A 19,474-nucleotide genomic window follows, 5' to 3' on the forward strand; every position below is an offset into this window, starting at 1 on the left:
CCTCCACACAAAAATTGAGGGGGGTTAAAAATTTTCATTTCCAACTTTGCTTCACTTTCCCGGAGAATTGCTCTTAAAGTTAAATTTTCGGCAAATTACTAGGATATTTTGCACTTCAAACTGAAGACTACCCACAACTTTTATATTTGCTGTTTAGCCTTAGTTCAAGGGAGTCAAAAAAGTCATTATTCAAGCTGAGGTCCCACCTTTGAGAAAAATCTATTCATTTAAAGGCTCTATTGGCAAAAATGACGAAGGCGATTTGAGAAGATGAAACAAAAAATAAAAACTTTGCTTCTTTTTTATAAAGACAAACAGGGTTTAGCTATTTGGAAAGAAGAAACAATAATTTTGTATTTAGTAAGTCTGAAAGAATTAAGCTGTTTCAGTGAATGTGTAATTTTAAGCGACTTTGGAGGAACCCCAAAGTCTTCAGTTTATGTACTTTTGGAGGGGGCCATCAAAATATCCAAAGGAAAAAAACAATAAATAAAACAAGCGAATCTGCCCAAATAAACACCGTTTTTGTTCATTGTATATGTTGCTGGTCTTGTGCAGAAGATACGAAGGAAATTATTTTTCCATCGAAATTTGAGTGGGTGGTTCTTGAGCGGACACGCTCTTAACTCCCCTAAGGTTGCTTGGACAGGTGCTATAATTGGTCTTCTTGTAGGTTCAAATTGTTCAACCAATGGACATCCTTGCAAGCGAAAGTGGTGCCTTCGCTATGAAGACCTTTGCTCAGGATGGGCAGTAGTGGAACCTTTGTAAATGTGTAACAAAGAACATTCAACGGTAATCTGCAATAGGGTAGCATCAAAGGAGATTGGCTCCGAAAGACTGTTCGACCATCACTTTAAGGTAGAGGACAAAGTCAAGGAAATCATTCCAGTATAAGTTTCGTTATTTCGAATCCACTTCTTCATAACTGTCCCTCACTGTAAACGTCGTCGCTCGGATCTTCTATGCGTATCGCCGGTTTCTGTCTTGGAAATAAAACAACGTTTGTATGTGTCTTATTCCGTCTGAATTTTGTATCATTTCATCGTTATTTTCTTGCCAATTTCGGTCTGTATTTTACTCATTTGTAACATTTATTTCGTTTCGTTTCCTTTCTGTACCAACCGTGTTTAGTAATTAAAATAATTGTAATGCGTTGGAACTTTGATTATTTTGCCTCATCAACCCCTTTTAAAGCTAAAACAAACTGTCAGGTTTTGGATAATCTTAGGTGTTGTATCTTTTTGTAGGCAAAGAGGAATGAAAGGTCCAAGAAACACGTTTTTCGTTATCACTATCTTTTTATGTGCCACTGCCTTTAGCCTTCAGTTTGGTAAGTCTGGGTGGATTCTGCATGGTCAATCCAGTTGATGGGATTTAAGAGAAGACACTAAGAACAATTGACCCTCAACTTAATACACACAATACACTTAATCCAGTTTATGTGATTTAAGAGAAGACACTAATTGACCCTCAACTTAATACACACGATACACTTAATCCAGTTGATGGGATGTAAGAGAAGACACTAATTGACCCTCAACTTAATACACACAATACACTTAATCCAGTTGATGGGATTTAAGAGAAGACACTAATTGACCCTCAACTTAATACACACGATACACTTAATCCAGTTGATGGGATGTAAGAGAAGACACTAATTGACCCTCAACTTAATACACACAATATACTTAATCCAGTTGATGGGATTTAAGAGAAGACACTAATTGCCCTCAACTTAATACACACGATACACTTAATCCAGTTTATGGGATTTAAGAGGAGACACTAATTGACCCTCAACTTAATACACACGATACACTTAATCCAGTTGACGGGATGTAAGAGAAGACACTAATTGACCCTCAACTTAATACACACAATACACTTAATCCAGTTGATGGGATTTAAGAGAAGACACTAATTGACCCTCAACTTAATACACACAATACACTTAATCCAGTTGATGGGATGTAAGAGAAGACATTAATTGACCCTCAACTTAATACACACAATACACTTTATACGGTTAATGGTATGTGAGAGAAAACACTAAAAAGAAATAAATGACCCCTCAAGTTAATACACACTTCTTTGTACGTTTAATAAAAACTCTTTAATGTCTGTACTAGAGAATTATAATCAAGTAAAAGTACATTGATAGAACCACAAATGAAGTCTTCAGTCTCAAATCTTCCTCTTTCGCTATCCATAGAAAATAGAATGTTTGAAGTCTTCCTGTATTACGAGAGTGCTCAACGCCTCTTCTCAAATAGAAAAATTTGGTTACTAATCCTGATTTTATTGTTTATTTCATACAACTCTTCATCTTGCTAAGTTCTATTGAAAAAAAGCAAATAAACGATTACATACTGATGTAACTGAAAACTTCATGTTTTTCTTAGCACATGAAACAATTGGCTGCTATAGAGACACCGGAAATCGAGCAATAACCATCTTGGAAGGAAAAGATCCTATTTTGGATGGATCGTATGGATCTCGCAAGAATCCTATTGCAAAGTGTGCCAAAGCTGCATTGACGAAAGGGTACAATATGTTTGCAGTTCAAAATGGTGGCCAATGTGCAGCCAGTGCCACAGCAGCACAGACCTTTGACAAATATGGGAAATCGACAGCTTGTAAGGATGATGGCGAAGGTGGACCATGGGCCAATCAGGTCTACGTTATTGACGGTAGATGTTAAACGACGTGCTTCATTTGACTTAGTTAAACATAGCGACTTAAATTGAGCCTTTACCATACACTGATTGGTGGGGATGTTTTCACATAGCTTAGTTTGCTTCGAGCACTCTCGTGTCGCGTAAATAGTTTTCCGCCAGTATAACTTTTACCGTTGAGTTATTTTCTCCGGTTTGCGATAACAACCATGCCAAATAACTTTGACCTTAACAATAGGCATATTAACTCATTGAAAGGAATAATGATGATTCAAAGTCTAATCATATGCATACGATTCACTTTATCGTTAGACTATGAAACTATTGGCTGCTATAAGGACACCGCGAATCGAGCAATCACCATCGTGGACGGAAAAGATCCTCTTTTGGATGGATCGTATCACTCTCGCAAGAATGCCATTGCAAAGTGCGCCGTGGCTGCAATGAGAAAGGGATACACTATGTTTGCAGTTCAGAATGGTGGCCATCGTCAGACCAGTGCTACAGCGGCCCAGACCTTTGACAAGTATGGAAAATCGACAGCTTGTAAGGCTGATGGTGAAGGTGGATCGTGGGCCAATCAAGTTTACGTCATTAAAGGTAAATGTTACACAACATACTGCATTTGACATAGGTATAAAAACAAAAACTTAAATTGAGTCTCCACCTTACACTGATTTGCGGGGATGTTTCCACATAGCTTATTGTGCTTAGAACAATTTGGTGTCACGTAAATTGTTTTCCGTCAGGGTAACGTTTTACTATTGATCGAGTTTCTCCATTTTCCGATGATTGACCAACCATGCCAAATAACGTATGATCGTGGCCTTCTGGTTTCTTTTCCTAGGACATGGTTTTTGAGTGCAACTTTGTTACGTATGGAAGTCTTTGACATGCCGATTTAAAAAAATGTAAACAAACAAACTAGATACTCGATCTCTAGCTTTCGAGTTTTTACTCCTTTATCAGTTCCACACAGAACTGTTTTACCTTGCTTATTAAGTGATCAAAAGGCATATTAACTCATTGAAAGTATTAATAATGATTCAAAGTCTAATCATATGCATACGCTTGACTTTATCGTTAGACTATGAAACTATTGGCTGCTATAAAGACACCTGGAATCGAGCAATCACCGTCGTGGAAGGAAAAGATCCTATTCTGGATGGATCGTATCACTCTCGCACGAATGCCATTGCAAAGTGCGCCGTGGCTGCACTGAGAAAGGGATACACTATGTTTGCAGCTCATAATGGCGGTCATTGTCAGACCAGTGCTACAGCAGCACAGACCTTTGACAAGTATGGAAAATCGACAGCTTGTAAGGCTGATGGCGAAGGTGGATGGTGGGCCAATCAGGTTTGTGTCATAAAAGAAAGCCTCAAGGGTAAATGTTATAATACGTGATGCATTTCATTTACTTAAACTTGAGCGATTGAAACTTAGACTTCACCTTACACTGATTGTCGCGAATGTTTTCACACAGCTTTGTGTGCTTCGATCACCCTGGTGTCACGTAAATAATTTTCCGTCAGCATAACTCTCCTACTAATGAGTTATTTTCTCGATTTTGGGATGACAACCATGCCAAAAAATTTGGCTTTGTGCTGCTTTTCCTAGTAAATGTTTTGTTAGTGCGAATTTGTTAAGTATTGAAGTTTTGAACATGGCATTCTTTGAAACCAAACAATTAGATCCTCGATCTATTTGAGTTGCTACCATTTGTCAGTTCCGCACAGAACTGCCCTACCTTGCCAATAAAGTGAACAATAATCATGCTGAATCGTTGAAGGGATTAATGATAATTCAAGTCTAATCATGCGCGTGACTCTCTCCTTAGACTATGAAACTATTGGCTGCTTTAAGGACACCGCAAAACGAGCAATAACCATCTTGGAAGGAAAAGATCCTATTTTGGATGGATCGTATGGATCTCGCAAGAATCCTATTGCAAAGTGTGCAAAAGCTGCATTGAGAAAGGGCTACAACATGTTCGCAGTTCAAAATGGTGGCCAATGTGCCGCCAGTGCCACAGCAGCACAGACCTTTGACAAATATGGAAAATCGACAGCTTGTAAGGCTGATGGCGAAGGTGGACCATGGGCCAATCAAGTTTATATCTTTAAAGGTAAATGTTATGCAATGTGCTGCATTTGATTTAGTTATAAATAAAGGACATTTTAATTCTTGACTGACTTGCTGAAATTTTCGCTTACCATGTTTCAACACTCAAATGACAGTAAATAGTTTTTCGCTGTCATAGCTACCCATTACTTACTAAGAATGTCCAAGTTGAAATCATGGCGGTTTCTCTAATAACTGTGAATTTGGTGTTTCTCATTCTAAGCACATTGTTCTTTTCTGAGGTTTCGTTGAGTATTAAAGTCTCTCAAAACCAAAAAGCTCCATCCCTTTTCAATATTTTGTTTCTTTTGAAGCTCCGCGAACAATTCTCAGTTTCTTTGCTAAGAAACTGAACAACCGTGTAAAATCCTTGAAACACCGAGGATTAAAGATGAAGTCTGATGTTGTACGTGACTCTTTTGTTAGGCTATGAAGCTATTCGCTGCTATAAGGACACCTGGAATCGAGCAATCACCATCGTGGAAGGAAAAGATCCTGTTCTGGATGGATCGTATCCCTCTCGCAAGAATGCCATTGCAAAGTGCGCCGTGGCTGCAATGAGAAAGGGATACACAATGTTTGCAGTTCAGAATGGTGGCCATTGTCAGACCAGTGCTACAGCAGCACAGACCTTTGACAAGTATGGAAAATTGACAGCTTGTAAGGCTGATGGTGAAGGTGGATCGTGGGCCAATCAAGTTTACGTCATTAAAGGTAAATGTTACACAACATACTGCGTTTGACATAGGTATAAAAAAGGACCTACCTTACACTGATTTGCGGGGATGTTTTCACATAGCTTAATGTGCTTCGAACAATCTGGTGTCACGTAAATTGTTTTCCGTCGGCGTAACTTTCTACTATTGATCTTGTTTCTCCATTTTGCGATGATTGACCAACCATGCCAAATAACGTATGATCGTGGCCTTCTGGTTTCTTTTCCTAGCACATGGTTTTTGAGTGCAACTTTGTTAGGTATTGAAGTTTCTGACATGCCGATTTAAAAAAATGAAAACAAACAAACTAGATACTCGATCTCTAGCTTTCGAGTTTTTACTCCTTTATCAGTTCCACACAGAACTGTTTTAACTTGCTTATTAAGTGATCAAAAGGCATATTAACTCATTGAAAGTATTAATAATGATTCAAAGTCTAATCATATGCATACGCTTGACTTTATCGTTAGACTATGAAACTATTGGCTGCTATAAAGACACCTGGAATCGAGCAATCACCGTCGTGGAAGGAAAAGATCCTATTCTGAATGGGTCGTATCACTCTCGCAAGAATGCCATTGCAAAGTGCGCCGTGGCTGCACTGAGAAAGGGATACACTATGTTTGCAGTTCAGAATGGCGGTCATTGTCAGACCAGTGCTACAGCGGCACAGACCTTTGACAACTATGGAAAATCGACAGCTTGTAAGGCTGATGGCGAAGGTGGATGGTGGGCCAGTCAGGTTTATGTCATAAAAGAAAGCCTTAAGGGTAAATGTTATACAACGTGCTGCATTTCATTTACTTAAACTTGAGCGATTGAAACTTAGACTTCACCTTACACTGATTGTCGCGAATGTTTTCACACAGCTTTGTGTGCTTCGATCACCCTGGTGTCACGTAAATAATTTTCCGTCAGCATAACTCTCCTACTAATGAGTTATTTTCTCGATTTTGGGATGACAACCATGCCAAAAAAAAATGGCTTTGTGCTGCTTTTCCTAGTAAATGTTTTTTTTAGTGCGAATTTGTTAAGTATTGAAGTTTTGAACATGGCATTCTTTGAAACCAAATAATTAGATCCTCGATCTATTTGAGTTGCTACCATTTGTCAGTTCCGCACAGAACTGCCCTACCTTGCCAATAAAGTGAACAATAATCATGCTGAATCGTTGAAGGGATTAATGATAATTCAAGTCTAATCATGCGCGTGACTCTCTCCTTAGACTATGAAACTATTGGCTGCTTTAAGGACACCGTAAAACGAGCAATAACCATCTTGGAAGGAAAAGATCCTATTTTGGATGGATCGTATGGATCTCGCAAGAATCCTATTGCAAAGTGTGCAAAAGCTGCATTGAGAAAGGGCTACAACATGTTCGCAGTTCAAAATGGTGGCCAATGTGCAGCCAGTGCCACAGCAGCACAGACCTTTGACAAATATGGAAAATCGACAGCTTGTAAGGCTGATGGCGAAGGTGGACCATGGGCCAATCAAGTTTATATCTTTATAGGTAAATGTTATGCAATGTGCTGCATTTGATTTAGTTATAAATAAAGGACATTTTAATTCTTGACTGACTTGCTGAAATTTTCGCTTACCATGTTTCAACATTCAAATGACAGTAAATAGTTTTTCGCTGTCATAGCTACCCATTACTTACTAAGAATGTCCAAGTTGAAATCATGGCGGTTTCTCTAATAACTGTGAATTTGGTGTTTCTCATTCTAAGCACATTGTTCTTTTCTGAGATTTCGTTGAGTATTAACGTCTCTCAAAACCAAAAAGCTCCATCCCTTTTCAATATTTTGTTTCTTTTGAAGCTCTGCGAACAATTCTCAGTTTCTTTGCTAAGCAACTGAATAACCGTGTAAAATCCTTGAAACACCGAGGATTAAAGATGAAGTCTGACGTTGTACGTGACTCTTTTGTTAGGCTATGAAGCTATTCGCTGCTATAAGGACACCTGGAATCGAGCAATCACCATCGTGGAAGGAAAAGATCCTGTTCTGGATGGATCGTATCACTCTCGCAAGAATGCCATTGCAAAGTGCGCCGTGGCTGCAATGAGAAAGGGATACACTATGTTTGCAGTTCAGAATGGCGGTCATTGTCAGACCAGTGCTACAGCGGCGCAGACCTTTGAAAAGTATGGAAAATCGACAGCTTGTAGGGCTGATGGCGAAGGTGGACCATGGGCCAATCAAGTTTATCTTTTAAAGTTTTAATTAATTTCTTGTATTTTAAGGTTGCCTGCAGTAGTTTTTCTGGACTTAGGGTGGAAGTTTTTAAATTACAATCTCGCATGCAAGATGAACTTCGATCACCTTCATACTACATCATCATTTCAACATATGATTAAAGTTAATTTTCCCATCGGTTTCCAAGCAACAACTATTACCATAGCAACGGAAGCGTATAGCCTATCATTTTAAACATTATCGATTTTCTCGAAATCTGGTTAGACACTTTACGACGAAACTTTAGGGATTTAAACAATTCAATCTAGACAACTTGTAGGCGAAATTAGAAAAAAACGGTTAAAATGCGGGAATAAATAAAATCACCCCAAAACACTGATTTACTATTTACTTGAAAACGCTCTTTCAGATTTTTTTCTTATTTCGTCTACAAGTTGTCTAGATTGAGTAGTTTAAATCCCTAAAGTTTCGTCATAAAGTTTCTGACTAGATTTCCAGATAATCGACAATGTTTAAAATGAGAGGCTATACGCCTCCGTTGCTATGGTAATAGTTGTTGCTTGGAAATCGATGAGAAAGTTAACTTTGTTCATATGTGGAAATGATGATGTAGTATGAAGGATATCGAAGTTTATCTTGCATACAAGATTGTAATTTCAAAACGTCCACCCTAAGTCCAAAAAAACTGCTGCGAGCCTCCTTAAGACATTTAGGGGAAAGGGTGCAAAACTTCACCATGATATCTTGAAATAAAAAGAAACTGCCTTTTTTTGTAATAGATAAGGGTTACTGCAAGGATTTCAAACTCTGTTCTGATAATTTTTTTTTTTTTAATGGAGGGGTTTTTGGTTTGTTGAATGGGACGGATTTCTTTATATTGCGTAGATCGTAAGTTTGTTTTTACTTAAAATAAACGGCTTTTGGGACTTAATACGTTTTGTCGGTTTTCTATTTTTTATTTTTCCAAACTGATAATTGCCGATCGTGAGGTAAATTAAGAGGCCACAAATACTTTCTTATTCTTTCCAGCCCATTAAACACATGCCCGCATCAGATTGTTACACTTCGATTAATAGAGCACTGTGAGCACAATAAATACACTTATTTTTCGGTTGGCTTGGTTTCCTTTTTTCTTTTCGGTTGAATATATTTAATAGCCCCTGCCAATTATCAACTGTCTGAAAAGCTGGGTGCGGCTTTGGTTGTAAAAGGGGAGGGCGGGGCTGAAAACGATAGGTGGTAACAACGGAAAATAATGGATTTTATTAAAAACTGAATCATTGTATAATGCAATTCGAGGGATTTGATTGGCTTAGCGGCCATGGTATATATAAACAATAGCTTCCATTTGGCGCGAAAATATGCTCAGATATTTGTCCGCGGACATTATCTGTTCCGAGAAGCGAACAGTTTTCCGAGAGCGAAGCTCGAGGAAAACTGTGAGCTTCGAGGAGCAGATAATGTCCAAGGACAAATATCTGAGCATATTTTTAAAGTCAAATGGAGGCTATTGTGTTTATTATCCTTCAAATATTTTTCGCAACATGCGGGAATCGGCAGGATCTGTCATTCTGTCATATGTCAATCACGTCAAGTTTGTCAGTTGGCTTCCAAAATCTCCACGTCAGATTTCGCTTCAGGTCGAAAGCGTTTGTTTGGGGAAAAGGTAAACATTTGAAAGGAAAGTAAACTTGTTTAATTCCGTGAAAGACAAAAGCAAGATACAAGTGGCGGATAAGGTTACAGGGAATCTAACTACCTCTCGAGAACAAGCTAAAGACCACTGAAAGCGAAAAACTGTAAAGTATCGCATTCCGTAAAAAGTGTAAACTGCCGTCAACGTAACAGCCGGCATCTCGTGTTCAATTGGAGCAGCACTTTACATCGAAAATACAATTGTGGAATTTGCTAGCCGACAACGACCTGTGAAGAAATCGAAGCTGAATCTGCAGTCGAATACGACGCCACCGGTTGTTTTTGCTGGATTCCATCAAAGCGCTTTCTTTGCTAACTTGACATTGAATGGAGCCAGCAACGAAGTCGTTCACAATCACTGAGGATAAAACTTGTTGCTCAAGAGTAGGACAAGCTGCTTCTCTTCGTAGAGATTTTCGACATCTCGGGGTATCATGGCTGGTTTTTGTTTCGTGGACGAGATTTTATGTTCGCGAGCGATCTCGACCAGGTGAGCATTGATAGCATCATTTACCGGCTTGAACTCTGTCAGTAATGGTACTGAAATTTATGTTTTCGTTATTTAAATTCCTTATATCCAGGGCAGCACGAATTGCTCTCATTGAATTACAACTGTAATATTTGCCGTCGTGTGAGCGAGCTTCGAGCTTATTAATTAAACTCTTTTAATAGCTTGTCGATGGCTTTTTCATTTCGCCAGACTGAAAGAAAACCATAAATACTCTTTAATGAGATGGGCTAAAACTTTTCGCTTTTCATATTTTTCAGTTTTACCACATTTTTAATTCAAGGACTGTTAAACAGAGTTCAAACCAAGAGAAAATGTCGCAAATACGAGCTTGAGTATTTCAACATTTCGTTCACGAATAGCTTACCGTCAAAAACGTTAAGAGCTCTTTAGAGCGTATGTTGTTTTCTGGTACTGGTTTATCGACCAGCAGGTTTATCTCTTCTTCTGTCACAAAAGCAAACCGCTCCCCCATCTTGACATTCATTTTAATTGCAAACTTGACGCTCCTTGAAGTTTTTGAAATTGGGGAATATCACTTGGGGAATATCCTCGGATATTCCCCAGTTTTAGCTGGGGTATATTCGGTCACGTGATGCGTTTAGACCAATCGCGCGCGAGCGAAAATATTTGATGGATTATAAGAGCCATTATACCATGGCCGAGAAATGACGGCCATTAAATTGTCTGCTGGTTCTTCTCTCACAGCGAAATCAGTAAGATCTAGCAATATTTCTTGATTAATAAAACAATTATTCCACTTGCGCTTGTTGGATATGAGATGATTATGGCCAACTCGGCGCTACGCGGAATAATTGTTAAATAGAATATGGAGGGGAGATAAGTCGAGGGGATTATGGTGATGATTACATAGCCCCCCCCCCCCCCCCCTCCCCTCTCGTCATATACCGCTCGACTTATTCCCCTTATTCAGTATTCTCAAAATTTCAACGAGTTCTTAATCGTTTGTTATTAAGGAAAAAATTAACAACATAACTTTTTACTACTACTACTACTACTACTACTACTACTACTACTACTACTACTACTACTACTACTACTACTACTTCATTGTTAGAGAGCCGTCAAGTTTATCAGATCACAGTTCAATAATGGCATGGCTTAATATTGGCACAAATGATAACCACTTAGCCACAGCAAATACCAACGATACACTAACTCGTTTACCCAAACAATTTATTTGGGAAAGTAATTCACCACAAAAATTTAGAGCCGCGCTACAATCAAGAGATATACAGAGATTGATACACGATTTTCTTATTGACAGTGGGCCAGACAGAAACATCAACACCTCCCTCGATGCAGTAGAAAATATTATTTTAACAACTGCAAAACGCTGTTTGAAAATTAAGGTCATTAAAAAACGACATGTTAGACTGCCTGCTAACAAAAAATGGTTTGATAAAGATTGTCGTCTTAAACGACACGAGTTACGTAAACTTGCTAATCTAAAGCATAGAGACCCCCTTAATATCACGCTTAGGGAAAAGTATCACACCGTCTTAAACCAGTACAAAAGCCTCCTGAAAAAGAAGAGGAAAGAATACTATCATGCTAAGATTTCGGGACTTGAAATGTAGTAGATAACTCGAACAGCCGAAGCTTTTGGAATTGTTTAAAATCGATGGACGATTCTGTTCAGGAACGTAATAACCCCCCGATATCGGAAGAAAGTTGGATGTCACACTTCGAATCGCTACACTCTAACGAACCCCTTAATTCACACCAAGAAGCGACTCGCAGTGCGTTACATAGACTAGAAAATGCGACTCATCCCAACTCCTTGGACTACCTTATATCTGAACTTGAAATACGAAAAGCGGCAAAAAAGCTAAAAAACAATAAATCTCCGTATTCAGATAGAATCAAAAATGAAATGATCAAATCTAGCTTAAACGAGTTAATGCCAGTCTATTTACAGCTATTTAACAAGGCCTTTAGCTCAGGTACAATGCCTCAAAATTGGTGCGATGGTCTTATTACACCCATTTTTAAAACTGGATCTAAAACTGATCCCTCAAATTATCGTGGAATCTGTATTTCTAGTTGTCTTGGTAATTTTTTTTGCTCAATTCTCAATCAAAGACTCCTCGAACACGTTCAGTCGCATAACATTCTTCAAAAATCTCAAATTGGTTTTTTGGCAAAAAATCGAACAGCAGACCATGTCTTTACACTACGAACACTAGTAGATAAATATGTCAAATCTCACCAAACAAAAGTATACGCATGTTTTGTGGACTTCAGAAAAGCGTTTGATTCTGTCTGGCACGATGGACTTATGTACAAGTTGTTACAAATCAATGTCGGAGGAAGCTTTTATAAAATTATCAAAAGTTTATACTCGAATTCTACGTGTTCTGTTAGAATTGGAAATAGTCAAACGCGATCTTTTCAATACAGTAGAGGTGTGCGTCAAGGCTGCATTTTAAGTCCTCTGCTCTTTACTCTATATGTTAATGATTTAGCCTTTTCGTTCAACAATATTTTGTCTGACCCGTTTATACTACCAAATGGCACCAAACTCAGCTCATTATTTTATGCAGATGACTTAATTATGTTGTCACGATCAAAATTGGGATTACAAAATTGCCTCAACAGTTTATCATCATTTTGCAACTCATGGATGCTAAATATAAACCCTAAGAAAACCAAGATAATGATTTTTCAAAAAAGCACAAAAAAATGCGATTATACCTTTCACATAGGCGATGAATTAATAGATATAGTACAAGACTTCACTTACTTAGGAACTCGCATTTCGTCTTCCGGAAATTTCACACTTTCGCTTGAACATCTTCGACAAAAAGCTCTTCATGCTTTCTTTAGTCTAAGACGACACACTGATTTTAGTACACTGAAACCTTCACTTGCATGTAAAATTTTTGACACAATGATTCAGCCAATTCTAACCTACAATAGTGAAGTGTGGGGTGCCTTTGTTAAATCAGATTTTAAGTCGTGGGAAGGCTCCAGAATTGAAAAAACACATTTACATTTCTGTGAACGCTATTTAGAAGTACATAATAAGTCATCCAACGTTGCATGTAGAGCTGAACTTGGCAGATTTCCTCTAATCGTTGACATAAATAAAAAGATACTTAATTCCGTACACTACCTCCAAGGAAAGGATGAACATTCTATAGCAAAACAATCCCTAAGAATATCTGTTGACCTTCATTATAGCGGTCAAACTAGCTTTTACTCCAGTCTCATGAAGATGAGTGAATACTATAATTTCCCCAACTTTAATTATCAAAACAATATATAGATCTTATGAAAAAGAAATATATCTCTTATTGGCACCAAACCCTTCAACACTCACACAAACTCAGCTTTTATTACACAATCAAAAAAACTTTTGGCCCCTTTGCTTACCTAGATCTCACAAGGAAAAACGCTTCTCGGAAAGCATTAGTGAAACTAAGAATAAGCAGCCACAAGCTTTTGATTGAAACAGGAAGATACGACAACATACCCCGTAATGAAAGGGTGTGTAATGTTTGCAACCGTAAAACCATTGAAGACGAAATTCATTTTTTATTAGATTGCCCAAGTTACTCTTGTTTAAGAGATATATGTTTTTTTCTAAAATAGAACCTAGCCTTCCATTTACACGACTATTAGTAAAAGAAGCTTTACTATCGCATATCACGAACTCAACAGACTATTTTATAAACACTCAATTAATTTCATTTGTTTCCTCGTGCTTCGAATTGAGAGATAAACTTCTCTCCGGAATGATTACCTCTACTGTATGAAAAGTTTAAAATAAGCAAAGACTTCAGTTACTTTATTTTATTTTATTTTAAGTTATCTTAAGAATTAGTTAACGAATCAATAATTAGCTATGAATAGCTTTTGCAATACTGTATTTGTTATAGTCATGCAAATAAAGCTTGTTGTTGTTGTTGTTGTTGTTGTTGTTGTTGTTGTTGTTGCCCCACTGGTAGCTTTCTTTACAGTTTCAGGAATACGGTCTCTAATCCGTTCAGCAAAGACAGTGTAAGAAGTTTTCGGTTAAAAAGACTTTATCTTTACAACCGCTCAACGACTGCTCGCTATTTCCAAAATTTAACAGCAGCCGCTCAATCACGTGCAGTGTACTGAATGCAGTGATTATGCAAAAGTGACAAACATGTTTACCACGCACACCAGCAGACAAAAGCAATTGTTTATACATATTGTTGTGTGAATAATTCAGAACTAAATTTAATCCCGCTGTGTACCAGTAAACAAAAGACATTGTCTACCTACTGTTGTCAAAGTTCAGAAAACAGTTGAGAAAAACATCTTTACAGCCAAACTCTCACTGCCTACTATCTGCCATTAAAAAATGTTGTGTATTAGACTTCGACCTGGTATAAAATAAGCCTTTAACTATTTAGGGTCTTTGTTTCTATTAGGAATCCTCACCAACCGAAAAAATAAGTATGTTATTGACCTTTCCCTCGGGGATATGTGATATATTCCCTCGCTCCAGGTCAATAACCCTTACATGCTGTCTTAAGGCTGGTTTCCATATGACCGCGGATCGCAGATCGCAGATCGCAATAAGGTCTGCGATCATCGCAGACGATCGCAGAAGATAGAACCATGTTCTATCTAAAGGCTGGTTTCCATATGATCGCAGATCGCAGATCGCAGATCGCAATAAGGTCTGCGATCATCGCAGACGATCGCAGAAGATAGAACCATGTTCTATCTAAAGGCTGGTTTCCATATGATCGCGGATCGCGATCCGCGATCATATGGAAACCAGCCTTTAGATAGAACATGGTTCTATCTTCTGCGATCGTCTGCGATCACGATCGCAGGATCGCAGACGATCGCAGAAGTAGTTTCCATATGATCGCAGACGATCGCAGACCTTATTGCGATCTGCGATCTGCGATCATATGGAAACCAGCCTTTACGCAAAAAAGAAAAAAAAATCTGACTACAACAACACGAGACATTCAATGTGAAAAGTTTGTTTAGGATAAGTCACTAGCCATCTGAAGAATGTTACCTAATGTAAACACATTAACATTAATCATTACAAATTCCACTTGAATAATAAATTGTACATTTATTGGTTCAAAAGCTAAGACTTGTGCCACGCCAGATACGAAAGGCCACTTAAAATCAACCCTTTAGAAGTGGCCAAAAACTATATGGAACGGACCCAGAGGAAAGGGTGCAAAAGATATGCTGACAAAATTGCACTAGAAAAACTTTCTGTGCCCTCTTTTATTAGCGCGATACGAGATAATTTTTGAGTAAACATCTCTAAACGGAGTAAGCAGAAAACACAAGCCTGGTTAACAGGCATACCTTGTACTTTCTGTACTGAGGATATTAAGCGTGAAAAGACGAAGAAATCCACTGCAGACAAAACTTCCTTTCCTATATGTCGACTCAGTTTCTCTTTGAAAAGCAAACCTGGGGTGATACAAAGCCGTTGCAAAATTTTCAGACACGTTATCTGGTGTAAATGTTTAATTATTCCAGAGCACTATTTACCACCCTGTTAGTGAAAGTCAAACACACAACTTTTTCCTGCCTGTGTACCGAGTAGCCACCAATACAAAACAAAGATGATAAATTCATGCCGACTGCGTTCAATTAATAATCTGGTACTTTATGTCATACATAAGGCAACTCTTTCTTCCCGTCTACAACTCTACGTGATAGACAAGCGATCTATCTTAGTTTATGATTGTAGCCAACTGTCGACCTTTAACGTTATATATCCTTAGGCTACCTTCTGGTGCCTATTTATCGTCATTGGATCACCGAAAAATCACCGAAGATGCTACATCGGAAAGCTTTCTTACTGATTCTTACTAATGCAAGTGACATTGAAGCTATCGACGTCGATTAGACCAGTGATTTTCAAAAATTTGAAACTGAGCATTCAATGTACACAAGAGAGGATGAAGTACATTTGATACTGTTAGAAGGAAGCGCCCAGTCCCCAATAAGCGCCCTCCTTTGAGGTACCAGAAGTGACTAAGTGCCCCGGGCTCTAAATCGAATCATTTAATTTGATGAGTAGAAATAATTTGGTAAGAACTGACGTTTTACGGTCGTTCAAAACAAGTCAATCAACCAGTTTGGAATTAAAAAAACAAATAAATAAATGCTGTAAACTATCGGTAGCCAGAGTCGTTGGAAAGTGCCATATTTAACAATTATTTCACGAGCGCTCGTTGGATTGTACGCGCCTTCTTGGATATACTCACCCAACATCCAAAATCACCGAAACAACCAAAAAAATAGCAAGAAGTTAGTAATTTCTCAGGCATAGTATAATTACTCATATCCCATGGCCACTAAGTCAAATTCTAGAATTGCATCATCTAATAATCCAGTTTTTATAAATATGGATAACATTTCTTGAAACGTTACTGGTATCTTAGAAATACAGCCAAATTTCCCGTTGTATTTACGGCTTTGTATGTACATAGAAAGCAGGGGCTTTTTCAAAATACCATTTGAGCTAATCCCTTAATTATTATGGCATTCGCTGTGAAAAAATACAGTACACGCGGCTTTTGAATCGTTTAAATGAGGGTGCGTAGGTAGCTTTGACTACGTGCCGTTGTTGGAGAACATCATGCAAGGGTCCAAACTACCAACATTTACCATATGTTGTCAAAAAAGTTTGACAAGGGCGAAAATTTGAACTGTTTAAAAGCAGACGCCAAAAAACAAATTTCAAAACCTACTGATCCTTTTTGAGCTTAGGTGCCTGCAATTCTCGGAGCCTAATCATTTGTTTTATTTTGCTTCACCTAAAGAAATAAGAAAAAAAGACAAATTTACCCACTTTTTAGAAACTAGTGATGCTTGCGAGATGCGGTACAGTGCTTCTCTAAAGCATTATTTTTATTTTGTTTTCTCGTGTCAATTTGTTGTTATCCTTTATATTAGGCTCTACTATACAAAATTACTCAGTCCGCCCTCGCTACATTATATGTAGCTCGCTGTGGGTTAAAATAGTAGCTGGAAAATAATTTTTTTCAAAAGAAACTGGCGGTAAACGTAGGCGAAAAACAATTCATCCAACCCCCAGTTTAAAATACTGCAAACTTTATGTATCGCCAGTAGAAACACACGGCCCACTCTCCATTTTTGTGTTTGAATTTTGCTATTTCTTCAAGTTGAAGGAAACTCAACGAAAATTTTAGCTTTTTTTAGTTAAGTATGGTCAATCTATTCGTAGATAATTTCATTTCAAATTAGAAGATATAATTTGAAACCGTGACTATGATCTGAAAAAGGAGTATTGCTAGCAGCAACTACACTGGAGCGTGTGAATGCAAACGTCATTCATAACCGATTAGACATATATTTGCCTCGTCCTTATGCTATCATAATCCGTTCATCAGCAACAAAGGTATCATTTCGAACTCGTTGACTATCAGTTTGAGTTGAAGAGCTGCCTGTACTGATTGAAGGTGAGTGTTACAACAAAAAACTCTCTCTATTTAATCAGAGTCATAATATAACAATTTAAAACAGCGCCTGTCTGTAAGAATCAGGCAAATTCTAAATTTCGCGGCAAGGGTGGAAAATTCGATTTCTTTCATATTTAGATGTTAGATACGCTAGGATATAACTAAAATCACTGTAGAGTTTTTTCGGTGAAATATCCTTTTATTTCAAAGAAAAAGGCAAATAACGAAATACGTTAAAATCGCCATTTGAGGCGCTAAATTATTACACGGATTTGAGAGCCTCGCGTGGAAAAACAAATCATTCTACCGCCTTTAAAACCCTCAAATCTTTTTTTTTTACATTCTCTAAATATCTGTTGGAATGATTTTGGAAAATATTGCATTGTTCTGTGTATACGAAATAATTTAATTTCGAAGGCATACGATTCACTGTAGTAAAAATACTTCGTGAATAAAAGGAATTTTCACCATGTGCGAAACCTTTCAACCTTCTGGTGGTTGAATGTTAGAAGGATGGTCTATAGATTCCTGTAAAAATTTCTTTGGGCAAATGATTAAGAGCGTCGCGAGAGCTTTTCAAAGCTTTACAAAGTCCGTAACAATGCAAATATTTGACCCTCCGCGGTAAACATTGAAGTTGCGGGTCAAACATGAATTTTAGCAACCCATATTAGGTTAAAATAAGCACATAGGAAAACATTTCGAAATGTTCTAACCTTATAATATGCTGTAAAAAAACAGGCCCCAAAGCCATTTTATCACGATTCTCTGGTCGCTCGTCGCATAAGTTTGCGCTGTTTGTAACGTCCGATGTACACCGCATGCGCAACGTATTCAGTGGTCCAATATACTATACACTTAATGTATCGTTCCGAGGGAAACAGTTAGTTTTGTTTACCCGAAAGTCCTGATGTTTCCCGAGACGAAGTCGAGGGAAACATCAGGACTCGAGGCAAAACAAAACTTACTAGTTTCCCGAGGGACCATACATTAAGTGCTTTGTTATATATTTAGACTTTCCCTCTAACAATCACAGCAAAACGAACAAACAAACAAACAACTGAGAGGGCAACAACTGCGGAATTGTATCCCGGTCGGGATACTTGTTTGTATTTAATTAGGGGCACGTGACCAAGAATCAACCAATCACAGTGCTCGTTTTGTTGAGTGAAAGTTTAATTATATAACAACGTTCGGCGCATTTCATCAATACGGCTTAGTCATTTGTGAAGTATACCTTGGTTTACAAAAAAATATTATATGTGATTGCCGCTATATATACAATGGTCACGGCTTGAGGAGAGTTTGAAACTCTCTTTTTGTGAAATTACCCGGGTAATTTCTTGGTGGAATGTTCGGTGGCAACCTGTATAATTTCGCGCAGTTGAACGTTTTGAATTAAGCTGAACACATTCAGTTTGCGCAGTTAAGACTAAATACCCATCTGTTCTTTATACGAAAGCAACGTTCTGCCATCCGCCAGCCCTCCCACGCTCCCTCCCAATGCTGTCAACACTAACAGAATTTATGACAGGACGCAACAAGTATCGTCTTACGATACGTCGCTCTGTCTACCACTAGGATTTTTCTGAAAACCAATTCAGCCTTTCAGATTTTTGTTTAGTGGCTACAGTTTAGTTCGGTCTCTAAAAAAATTCAAAATGAATGTAATATTTTCACCATCTCGTTCTCTTTTGCATAACTCAAAACAGCCAATGCGATGATTTTGCTCGAACATTCGCTCAAACAAGAAAAATTAATTTTCAACACTCATAGGTTTTCGCTAATGGTCACCATAAAAACACTCTGTCAGTCTTGTATCTTTTTACAGACAAGAAGAATGCAAGGTCTGAGCATCACATTTTTCGTTATCGCTATCCTTTTATCTACCACTTCCTACAGCTTTGTGCATGGTAAGTTTGGCATTTTGTTGTTGTTGTTCTTTTGCTTAAGCTCGTGACGCAATATACCCTCCCAAAAAAAAAATTGCATGACGAGTAGCCTGCGTAGCTGGCGGTTTTTGTCGCTGGGCTCGACGGAAAGCCGGGCACGAGGGCCAAAACGAGTGGCGAAGCTGCGGGGA

At 38.1% G+C, this 19,474-nt stretch overlaps 1 protein-coding gene across 1 annotated transcript in view; it reads left to right on the forward strand.

Moving 5' to 3' along the window:
• Positions 1-1,255: 1,255 nt before the first annotated feature.
• Positions 1,256-19,474, forward strand: part of LOC146464093 (uncharacterized) — a 30,218-nt gene continuing 11,999 nt past the window's right edge. Inside the window, exons 1-10 of the mRNA XM_085083707.1 lie at positions 1,256-1,333; positions 2,409-2,696; positions 2,994-3,281; positions 3,769-4,068; positions 4,522-4,809; positions 5,232-5,519; positions 5,992-6,291; positions 6,747-7,034; positions 7,457-7,742; positions 8,562-8,563. Of these exons, the coding sequence (XP_084939833.1) occupies positions 1,261-1,333; positions 2,409-2,696; positions 2,994-3,281; positions 3,769-4,068; positions 4,522-4,809; positions 5,232-5,519; positions 5,992-6,291; positions 6,747-7,034; positions 7,457-7,742; positions 8,562-8,563 (2,401 nt within the window). The 5' untranslated portion in view covers positions 1,256-1,260. The remainder of the gene's footprint in view (positions 1,334-2,408; positions 2,697-2,993; positions 3,282-3,768; positions 4,069-4,521; positions 4,810-5,231; positions 5,520-5,991; positions 6,292-6,746; positions 7,035-7,456; positions 7,743-8,561; positions 8,564-19,474) is intronic.

The sequence above is a fragment of the Pavona decussata genome, unplaced genomic scaffold (genome assembly GCF_977016875.1).
Source record: "Pavona decussata unplaced genomic scaffold, jaPavDecu1.1 SCAFFOLD_169, whole genome shotgun sequence".
In the NCBI taxonomy this organism is placed as follows: Eukaryota; Metazoa; Cnidaria; class Anthozoa; order Scleractinia; family Agariciidae; genus Pavona; species Pavona decussata.